This window comes from Colossoma macropomum, unplaced genomic scaffold (assembly GCF_904425465.1).
Source record: "Colossoma macropomum unplaced genomic scaffold, Colossoma_macropomum, whole genome shotgun sequence".
Classification (NCBI taxonomy): Eukaryota; Metazoa; Chordata; class Actinopteri; order Characiformes; family Serrasalmidae; genus Colossoma; species Colossoma macropomum.
The window spans coordinates 35,558,520-35,570,036 of NW_023494805.1; the positions used below are offsets into that span (position 1 = coordinate 35,558,520).

At 37.4% G+C, this 11,517-nt stretch overlaps 1 protein-coding gene across 1 annotated transcript; it reads left to right on the top strand.

Moving 5' to 3' along the window:
* Positions 1 to 89: 89 nt before the first annotated feature.
* On the top strand, positions 90 to 11,143 carry ncf2 (neutrophil cytosolic factor 2). Its single transcript, XM_036596396.1, has 14 exons — positions 90 to 269; positions 495 to 577; positions 799 to 907; positions 2,566 to 2,700; positions 3,169 to 3,276; positions 3,419 to 3,478; positions 4,706 to 4,749; positions 4,841 to 4,982; positions 5,621 to 5,686; positions 6,124 to 6,189; positions 6,889 to 7,040; positions 7,213 to 7,324; positions 9,866 to 9,974; positions 10,114 to 11,143. Exons 1-14 carry the CDS (start codon positions 96 to 98, stop codon positions 10,188 to 10,190), a joined length of 1,437 nt encoding a protein of 478 aa, XP_036452289.1. The 5' UTR covers positions 90 to 95; the 3' UTR covers positions 10,191 to 11,143.
* The last annotated feature ends 374 nt before the right edge of the window (positions 11,144 to 11,517 follow it).

An 11,517-nucleotide genomic window follows, 5' to 3' on the forward strand; every position in this document is an offset into this window, starting at 1 on the left:
GCCTTAGATTACATGTTGCAAGTTGAGTCGGTGCTCATCAGCTCGTAACAGGGAAGTGCAGCTTTCAGTAAGAGTTTACCAGCAGTTGAGGGAACATGTCATTCGTGAGCACTCTGCGGCAGTGGGATGAAGCAGTGGCTTATGTGGAGAAAGGAGACATATCCTCTGCTATCAGGACATTCCTGGCCATCGAGGAGAAGACATCTAAAATCACCTACAACATTGGATGCCTCCATCTGCACAACGATGACTTTGATGCTGCTGAAAAGGTAAAGCCTTGTAAAGCTGTTAGCTTTGTCAAAATGATAAAGTGAAGTGGCCTCAGAGTGCGTTATTGTGTGCTTCTGTCTCACAACTTCATATTAGTGCACCAAATGTGGTACAGACTTATGGCTTAGTTTAGAATTCGGTTAAAAAAATCTGGCATAAAAAGAAGAAGTAATAGTTGTTTCAGACCCTTAAGAGGAAGCTCACTATTATTTTCTCTTTTCAAGGCATTTGACAGCAGTATCGGCAAAGATGAGCACCTGGCTGTGGCTTTTTTTCAAAGGGGAATTACATTCTACAAAAAAGAAAAGTAAGTGTGACAACCGTTAATCAGCACCATAATAAGTTTCAACAAATAAAGCATAATAAGCTAAGAGTTAAGAAGCTACAGATAGTAATGTTGTGATGTCCAGAACATTGTGCTAACAGGAAGTGTGTTGTGAAAGTCAGAAAGGTTTCTCTTTCAGGGCCTAAACATCAATCTTCATTATACTCTTAAGAAATGATACTCATATCTAAATATATCTCAAGGTTTGAGGAGTCACTGCTGGATTTCCAGCAAACTTTTAAGGAGCTAAGAGGGAATCAGCTGATAGACTACAAACCTCTCGGCCTGAGGTATAAGCTTAACGCTTGCGAGGTAAGAATTATGTAGAGCAATATTTGCTCTTTGGGTTGTAAATATATATATATATATATATATATATATATATATATATATATATATACACACTACAATACATGATGGAAGTAAAGGAGTTAGGTAGTACATGCATTATAGTAGTAACACTTTACTGTGCACACCTAAAAATGATGGTTCTTCAAGGGTTCTTCAGTAAAAAAAAAGGTTCTATATAGACACTTAAAGAGCCATTTGCATGATTAAAGTGTTCTTTAAATTGTACAAAGGATTGTTCAGTTTGATGGAAAATGCATTGAATATTTAAAAAGGGTTCTATATAGCACTAAAAAGTGCTCTTCTATTGTTATGATGCCAAGCCTGTAATAATAGAAGAACTCTTTTTGGTGCTATATGGAACCCTTTTCAAAAAGGTTCTATATAGAACCATATTGAACACATTCTCCTACAAACTGAAGAATCCTTTCATGATTCAAAGAACCCTGTAATCATGCAAAGGGTTCATTGAGTGTTTATGGTTCTATATAGAACCATTTTCTTTATTTAAGAACCCTTTAAAGAACCATTATTTTTAAGTGTGTAGGGCAGTGATCATAAGGCTACAGGACAACTGCCATAAACCTACATAAACATTTATAAACACTTATTCCAATAGGCATTGACTGTCATAAAAGCTGCTTTTGTCAGCTTTGATTTCAAATTGATGTAATATCTACATCAGGTTGTACTGATGTTTTCAGACTTTGGATTGTGTCTGACTTTAGTTTTAGTGAACTAACACAGCACATTATGACAACTGACTTTGTAGTTTAGTGTATATCACAGTGATGATGTATAGTGTTGATGACATGACATAATTCAAATGGTCACACTTAACCCTTATAAAGGGTTTATGAATGGTTTTATTAATGGTTATTAAGTAGCAAACTAATAAGCAGTTATAACACATTAATAAACAGGACAGCAGTGACCCGTTGCTCATCAAATAGTGTGCCCACATTAATCTCTACTGTCAGTTGTCAGCAGGTATTCATATTCATCAGACAGAGCAGCTCATTGTTGCCTGTATCAATTATGTGTTATAACATCTTATTAATGATTTGAAGGACCTAATTGTTAACCTTTTATAAACTAATTTTAATCCATTCATAGATCCTTTTGAAGGGTCGTCTCATTGTAAAGTGTTTCCATTTAAATCTTACAAATGATGAACTGAAATTTACTTTATCTAAGGGCCACAGAAAATGCTTACTTTTGTTCCACTAGCCTGATGTGGCAAGCTACTGTAGCTATGTCATATCTGCATTATGTCACTGTGACACACACTGATCTCAGAGTCCATCATATCACCCCAGAAAATGTCATGACAACCTAATGTCAAAAAAAATCAGTCACCTGTCATAGATGTTGTGTCAACTTGACATCAAAGTTGGCAAATGCAACCTTTATGACATTATTCCTCCAGGAGCTGCTCTTTATGAATGTTTATATAGGTCTATGTCAGTTGCCATGAAGGGCATATGTAGGTGTCATGTGGCCTTATGAACACTGCCCTACAGTAAAGTGTTAACAAGTGATGTTTAGAAGAATGTACTCATGGCACAGTAGATGATATTACAGCACTAGATTATAGTGTTTTAATTATTCTGTACATTTAGGTGCTGCACAATATTGGACTACTTTATGCCAAGCTGGGGAAATGGGAGAAGGCCCAAGAAAACCTGCTCACAGCTCTCAACCTCCGCACAGAAGCCAAATTCAGTCACATTGACCAGGCACTGGAATCCATTCTGGTCAGTTAACCCTGTAGAGTTCATTCAGAAACGTTATACTATTACAACTGTCATACTTACTGCAATGCAGTGCAAACTTATTGAGCAGGACTTCTTAGGCTTGTATGAGGAACATGAAGATGACATTGCATCATTGGTTCTGGTTAAACTCTGTGGGCAGGTTATGTGGGCTGAAAGAGAAGTTCACGTTAAATGACACTGATTTGCACGGATGCAACCAAATGCTATTTTTAGCTTTTCAGTTATGTTGTGACAGCATTAGATTGCAATGCTTCTAAAACTTCATGTGAGAAGAATGCTGTTACTTTCAAAGTTAACCCTTGATTAATGAACACATCAGCTGATGGTTTTCTTTAATACGATTGGCTGGATACCAATATGGCTAAAGGCCATTGCAAGTTATTCGAATGTTTCTGTGCTGAGCATATAACAATATGTATTCCAGCTATTGTCTCTTTACACATGCAGAAGCAGAAGCTCTTTTCTCTGGTGGAGATTAAACCAGGCCTACTATTCAAACCCAACAAGAATTATGTGGCAGAGCTGGAGAAGAAGGACTACCTAGGAAAGGCCAAGGTACCCAAACACATTATTACCCAATTTTAGTTTACTATTAGCCGTAACATCTGGAAAACAACAGTAGTTTTCACCGCAAGTCATTACCACATGCTGTGTAGAAGCTGTGAGAGTTAGACTGTGTGGATGTTCTCGTTCACAGGTTCTGTCTTCTGTTGTTCCAGCTGATAATTTCTCTGGATTTGCCCCTCTGCAGCCTCAAGTGAGTCGAGACATGTTTTTGAATTGTGGTATGGTATTTTTAGGCCTAGATTAAAGGTACAAGGACTTTTGTTGGTAGACATCAAGCAGTGGGGAATAAAAGCAGTTTCAGCTAGGGACAGGTTATGGCTTGGTGGGTGGTTCATTGGTGGATATTGGCTGTTCCCTCCAACTTTCAAAGGTATCTAGATCTAAATTGCTAAGTAGAATAGATTTATGCTGCCAAGCTCTCAGAATGTGGATGATAAAAACAGAATTGAGACAGTAATGAGTTGATGGTAATAATCAATCTGAAGTAGAACTACACCACAGATAAACACTGAACAAAAACATGAGCGCAACCCTTTTTACTGATTTTACTGAAACCCTGCAAAAACAGGGTGAGTCATGAAACAGAATTCCCACATTACCATGTGATGTGACCAGCAATTGCCAGTAACAGCAAAACACATTTCAAGGAAAAAAAAATGTTTTTTGTTGTTGTTGTTTTTTTCTGAACAAACTGCTGCAAAATGGGAGCAAAATCAAAAGTGCTGCTCTTTTGTTAGTGTATCATTGCTGCACCCATTTCCATCATACACACCATTATGCTAACAGGGTCAGAAAAAGTGTCTAACTATCCCTCTTATTAAGGTAAAAGGCCCCATATTATGCAGTTTGCTTGCATTTCATATTTTACCATGGAGGTCCACTTACAACGTTGGTGTGGGTTTATGTACCAAGAACAATCGTAATTCATTTTTTCATGACAATTTTCAAACCTTTCTGCTCTCTTTACCTTTAAACAGGCTGTTTTTGTTATTGTACTGTTAAGACTATGCAAATGAGCTTCATTCTGATGTCCTACATTGTATTACATAGGCTCAATGGATAGGGCTAAACTGGAGTAGGTTGAATGAGGGGGGCTACAGGCTGTAGGCTGAAATCAAATAGGCTGTTTTAAAAATTTTTTTCACAACTGTGTAAAACTACAGTGGAAGTATAAAGTGGAGCTAAGTGGCAGGTAGGAATTGGTATCTACTAACATCTTTGGTCTTTGTCTAGGTTTAAATTGTCAAAAATGAAAATGACTGTCTATTAGTATTAATTTAGCATTATTAGCATGTCATAGTATTTAATCAGTATTAGCTACGTGCTTTTTCACCACATCAGAGTAGACATGAACTAACCAGACTACACTATTCACCTCACTCTAGATGCACCTTGCTGACTTATTTTCTCTGTTCAGGTTGAAGATGTACCCAGTACACCTAAAGCTCCTGAGGTACTGAGGTAAACTCAGTGCACGCACTTAATGCCTGTTCCTACTCCAAAGCTGAGACGTTCTAGTGTTATTTATAACCTCTGTGCTTGTAATCTGCAGGGCGCTTGAAGGTGAGCCTCACACTGTTCTCTACGAGTTCATTCCTGAGACCAAAGAAGAGTTAGCTGTGTTGCCAGGCAACATTGTTTTTGTCCTTCAGAGAGGAACCGACAACTGGGCATCTGTTATCTTCAATGAAAGGGTGTGTTGTGTGTCTGTGTGAGTGTGTGTGGTCTGTGTTTAAGGCACGTTCTGCCCAGAATGCACAATTTAATTTTGTGATTCCTGACTTTAAAGACTGTCTGGAGGAATTTCATTCTAAAACCTTTATAATTAGAAAATGATCTTTCTGTGAATCAGCAGTACGAGCAGAGTCATGCGACTCCTTTATTTCCCAAGGAAGAAATATTTTCTTCAAACAGAGATTTATTTTAATACTTTTTAGGGTATATAGTTTATAGATATAAAGTCAGAGAAAATTGCTCTTCTATTTCCTGCACAGTTTGTGTTGGTCATCCTCTAGTCCTTCATCAGTGGTCATGTCAGTGCTGAGAATGATCCACTACTTAAATAATACCTGCTCTGTGGTGGTCCTGTGGGGGTTCTGATCATTGAAGAACAGGGTGAAAGGGGGCTACCAAATTGTGCAGATGGACTTCAGTTTGTAATTGTAGAACTACAAAGTGCATTTGTATAGTAAATGTAGCTGATACGACGGACACAGTGTATAAACAAGGAGGTGTACTTAATGAAGTGGCTGGTCAGTGTATATATGTATTATTTACAGAGCGTGTAAGTGGAGATAATCATGTGTTCTGGTTGCTTTCTCATCATTTTCAGAGAGGACTAGTTCCATATAATTTCCTGGAACCGCTGGATATTACAGTGGCGTCAAAAGTCGTGCCGGTAAGAGTCCTTTTTAAAGACATCTTATCCAGGCAATAACAAAATATATACAGTCCTTAGCAGTTTTCACCAGGTCTTTTGAGCTAGTTCCTTTAAAAAAGGTTCAGTTGACAGCTAACATTCTGAAGCAGTAATCTTTTCTACAGAATCTGCAGGTAGTGGCTTGTGGCTGCCAGTAATTTTGTCCAGGCATCTTTTTTAATTTTCTAAACTAAAATGCTGTTTCCACATTTTTCTCTTCTATTTTCTTACGTTGTTAACTATTAATTTACCACTTAGCATTGTGTTAATAATATGTAGAAACTAAATATAAGGAAATGAGGCCTTTACAAACATTTTCTGTGAGTTTTTTGCACGAGAGAGCTATTTACTATTTATAGTTTTTTAAAGGCGGCCACTAATTTTCTACCAATTTCTTGAGGGCCTCTCCTCTTTAGGTTGCACCATCCAACAGGAATGAACAAATACCTGACCCACCAAGAAGACGAGCACCCAGTAAACCAGTGAGTGAAGCATTAGGTCAACACACGTGTGTGTGTGCATTTATTTATTTATTTATTTATTTACTTACACAGCAGCATGCAAAAGTGGCATGCAAGTGTCGCTGCACAGTAGAACAGTGCATCACCACTCCACAGTCTGCTAAATCTTCCTGAAGGTCTTTTGCAGTCAAACAGGGGTTTTGATTTGCCTTTCTGGCAATCCTATGAGCTGTTCACTCAGAGAGTTTTCCTGGTCTTCCAGACCTCAAATTGACCTCCACCGTTCCTGTTAACTGGCTTTAATATTACATTATGAACTGGGGAAACTGCTACCTGAAAACACTGTCTTATAACCTTCTCCTGCTTTGTGGGCATCAACTTTATTTGAATTTTCAGAGTTCTATGTAGCTAAGTTAACACCCTCTATTTGGAACAAATGTAAATATGGCATTTTTTTTGGTTGGGGAAAAAAATTAACTATTCATTAAAATGTGCAGAAGTGTGATCTCTGTATGTGTAAACTTACCTTCCCTTAGAAAACCAACGTGTAAATTGACTTGTATTGCCTAAATGTTTGTAGACATGTATATAATACCTGTACGGAAAATGCATACATATAACAGCTGTACATTTGAGTATATGTTTGTGCATATAAATGTTTTGTGTAATGATCAATCATGGAATTGTGTCCATTTTACATCATCTGCTTTTTCCTTGTAGACTGCTAGTAATGGAGTTTCCTCTGGCTGCATTGTGAAAGTGCATTTCGTGTTTACAATAGCAATTTGCATTACACCAGGACAGCCATACACAGCCATGCTCCAGATGATCAGCACTAAACTCAAACTGCCTGCTTCTGCACTTGCTCTGAGGTACCTACACAAACTACACAGCGCACACTACTGAGAACACAAGCTCATCTCTTAGTCTGCTGATACTGTTTATTTGCCACACTTATTGTGTGATGCACAAAGAAAGTTCTATGGACAGTGCCATTGCTTTTACAGCAGAACTGCGGAATAACTGTGTTAATGTTCCTTCTAGCTATGTAAAGCCTGATTCTAATGAGAGAGTGACTGTTGACGAGTCTGAGATGGAGGTGTTGTGGAGCTGCGTGAAGAACAATCGCCTGACGCTGTGGTGTTCAGCGTCTGAGGTACCGTAATCCAAATTCAACTCAAGTAAACAAGCACTTTTCACACTGTTAGGCAACACACTGATAACAGCAAATTACATGTTTTCAGTCTCTTTATGTGTTACATTAAAAAGGTTCACTCTTAAAAAAGATGGTTCTTCAAGGGTTCTTTAGCTTAAAAGTGGTTCTGTATAGAACATTTGAAGAACGCTTTGCATGATTAAATGGTTCTTTGCATCATGAAAGCGTTCTTCATATTGATGGAGAATGTGCTGTAGACATTTCTATACACCTTTCTGAAAATGGTTCTATATAGCACAAAAAGGGTTCTGCTATTGCTGCAATGTCAAGCTTGTAACAAGAGAAGAACCCTTTTTGGCGCTATACAGAACCCTTTTCAAAAAGGTTCTATATAGAACCATATATAGCACATTCTCCATCAAACTGAAGAATGCTTTTCACGATGCAAAGATCCCCTTAATCCTGCTGCAAAGGGTTTTTCAATTATTCATGGTTCTATATAGAACCATATTTTTTACTAAAGAACCCTTGAAGGACTTTTTTAAGGCTGTAATATTAAATTCTCACTCTACTTAAAAAGTCTCTGACCAACATTTAATTTCTAGGCAGAATTTCAAAAATCCTGTCTTGTTTCTGCTCAAATTTCTAGTAGTATCAGTAGCCTAGTGGTGCATTAAAGGCTTTAAAGGGGAATTCCATTGAAACTGCTACACAATTCATGGTGTAAATAAAGTAATTCAGAGTGGTCTGATGCTCCATTCTAGAGAAAGATTTGAGTCTTCAATAAAACTGGCCTCAGTGAAGCTTCAATGAGCTGGAATAAACCTGTGCTGTTGTGATACAGTAGCATGCTACCGGTTACAAGAAGTGTCAGGCACTTGCGAGAGGCAGCATGAGGCCAGTCCCGATTGGTCAATTGGCTCCCTGGGGCGGCCTCCCAAGCCTCGCCTCACATTTAGTGGTGCGGATGTCAGACCACCCTTAAATTCGACCCTTGCTAAGGCCACTGGGGCAGGAGCAACAAGCTCTCTCTCCCTCTCACCGTCTCATGAAATGCTTTATTTGGGTGTACCACAAAAGCCTGTGTGAGCTCTGTGCTATAGTAACACATCTGATACAAATATCAGTCTATAAACCATAAAAAGCCATCCAACAGGAGTTAACCACTTAATCAGCACAGTTTTGCATGCAGGAGGCTTTCAACACATTTAAAGGAACATCACAGATATTTATTACATGAATGGTTATGACTAAACTGCCTAAATATTTATATAAATATTTCTAAATATAAAGTTTTGGTCTAATACCCATTTTTAAAATCTATTTACGGAGATGTACTTGCAGGATGTTGAAATGCAAAATAGTACCCAAAATATTGTTATTATCAACATTACATATATACAGTGTTTGAGTAAAAAAACTACTCTCATTAGGTAGCATTAGGAACAGTTGTGTCCCCTTTCAGGCATTGAGCTGTTTTGTGGTTACTGGCAAAATTCTTTGCTCTCTAACTGCTTAGTACTGCTCACTGTGTGCAGTGCTAAATAATTTACTGGTGCCTCTCGACCTGTTAGCTTCAATCAGAACTTTATTCTCTCTAACAAAACTCTCCTCAGCAATTACCATAATGTTAGCAACACACACTGCAGCAATTTTCATTCTGTAGATGCCTTACATTTTATATATATATATATTTTCTTTTAATGAAATAAATATTAAGACAATCCCCAAAGATTTAAACTTCAATCGTCACTTTTACTAACCTCTAACATCTCTGGCGAATGTTGGTTAATGTGCCCTTCTCTACAGGGCAAGGGTTACCAAGTCTAGCAAACTTCTCCAGCCCAAAGTTGGCTTTAAAGATGCTGAGAAGTTGAAACTATCATGTTACCCCCCAACAATTTTCAAACTAACTTAATTTGACAGGAAAACTTAAGACCTGGCAACCCTAATGTCACTGGACCCACTAAACAAAACACTCCACAGCAGAACCAATAAAAAGTGGAAGTTTGTGCTTGTAAAAAAACACCTGTTCTGTAGGTGATCATGCTCAGCACTGATCAGAACTTGCGTGTTTTACATGAAGAACTCCTGTGGGGTGTAAATCTCACATATGGATGGAATGAAAATATCAATAATAGAAATCTTAAGTGATATCACATTAATCCAGATGGGATGGACATGGGGGGATTGTCGTTTTACAAGAGAGATGGTTTGTCTTGTTTTCTTTTGTCTGGCATCCACTTACATTCCCCCTCAAATTGAGCCCTGCGTATAAAAACTCAGAAGACGTGTAGGTTCACTGTTCATTTGGACAGTAAATAATGGCCATATTTGATTAGGACTTCTGGTTCCCATCACCACTGCTGTAAAGATCAGCAGTACTTTGCACAGCTGATTATATATTTTAACAACAAATTTTGAATAAAAAATTGTGATTTGCATATTATGTGAACAAATAGCTCATGTATTATAGACAAGATATTTTTAACTAATCCCACTTCTTTAGTGTGCATCACTCTTTCTCCCTCCTTGTTCTAGGACACAAGTGAAACTCGAAAGAAAATGGTGGCTCTGTACTCTTATGAGGCCTCTACACCAGAAGATCTGGCGTTCAGTAAAGGTGATGTCATCACCGTCCTCTCTAACGGTAAGAAATACAGCTGACTCTTTACATTCCTGTACTGCAGACGTACACTGAAATACATGTTTATAATATCTGTAAAGTACATATCACTGTATTCTTCTGATCACTGCATTTTAATTATGGTTTTCATTTTTCGCTTTAGTCAATGAAGAGTGGCTTGAAGGGGAGTGCAATGGGAAGACTGGTATCTTTCCATCATCTTTTGTTATAGATCAGTAGACTGAGTCATTGCTGAACGACATAACGAATCCAAAATAATCTCATATTTATGCACCAGTGTTGTAATCAGAAATCACTGTGTGTAAAATCAGCTAAGAGAGCTTATCTGCAGTACTTACAGCAGGTGTGTTACTTTTACACATATTAACATTCACTATTTAACTATAAATTCACAAGAGTTTACAAATGATTGTATCATTTAAAAATTACATGTAGAAGTGTTTGTTATTTTGATCCAAATAAATCAACCTATAAGAACACTTGAAAACCTGATGAGCTGACATTTACAGAATGGTAATGAGCCCATATCCTACATTTTTCTTGTATTTTCCAGGTTTTCTTGCACTGTTGTGAGTTACCCTAATGCCTAAAAATATCATTTAAAAGTCAGTGTTGTCGCCTCAGACTTGGTGGGAGTTTTCCAAACTCCATGTCATACATCTTTACGTATTAATGTCACACACACAGACTCAAAAAGATGCTCAATGTTTAGGTGTCAAATGCAAACTCAACATTTTACTGATGGAGATATGATGACTGTAGTCGATCATTCACTTACATCCTCAGAAGACACGTCCTTCACCAAGTTTTGACAATTATCTTTGAATACTCTTTCAACATGCTCACAATTATCAGATTTATCCGCTCGTAGGGGTCCAAAGCACAAACGATGTTACAAAATTTTCCATACGTTGCCTATAATTACACTTTGCAACCAGAGAGGTCTCCAAAGTCAATTAAATTGTCATATATAAATTTCTCGCTATCCATGGGTGCACAGTGATGTAATCAAAAGATGAGCAAAATTCTCTAAACAATTTTTTTCTTTTAAATTGTATGACATTGTGAATTGTGCTAAATATAAGCAAAGAAATAAACTAACAAGGAAAAAAGCTCATTTTGATTTCATGCTGATGTGCAGCATAACAGTCAGTGCTATGTTCTCTTTGTTTTTTAATAATTAGAGTTTAATGCAGAGGAAAATCAAGATGTACAAATTTAAAAAATAAATATGTTGGACACACTGATGTTTGTAGGAGAGCAGATGACTGTTTCTGACATCAGGAAGAAAGCTGAAAGTACCACACATTTTCCCCTAAAAGACGAGAAAAGAAGAAGTGGAACTGAGGGAGAAAAGTTCTCTTAAGTTCATGAAAAAGAGGACATCAGCCAGACAGCTTTATTTTCTGTTTTTTTCTGCTATTTATTTAAATAATTCCTTAAATTACATGCAGTCAGCCTTCAGGTTTAGTTACAGTCAAATGCAAAAGTTTGAACACCCCTGGTCAAAGTACGTGTTCTGTTGATTTTCTAAGTTAAGATCCTT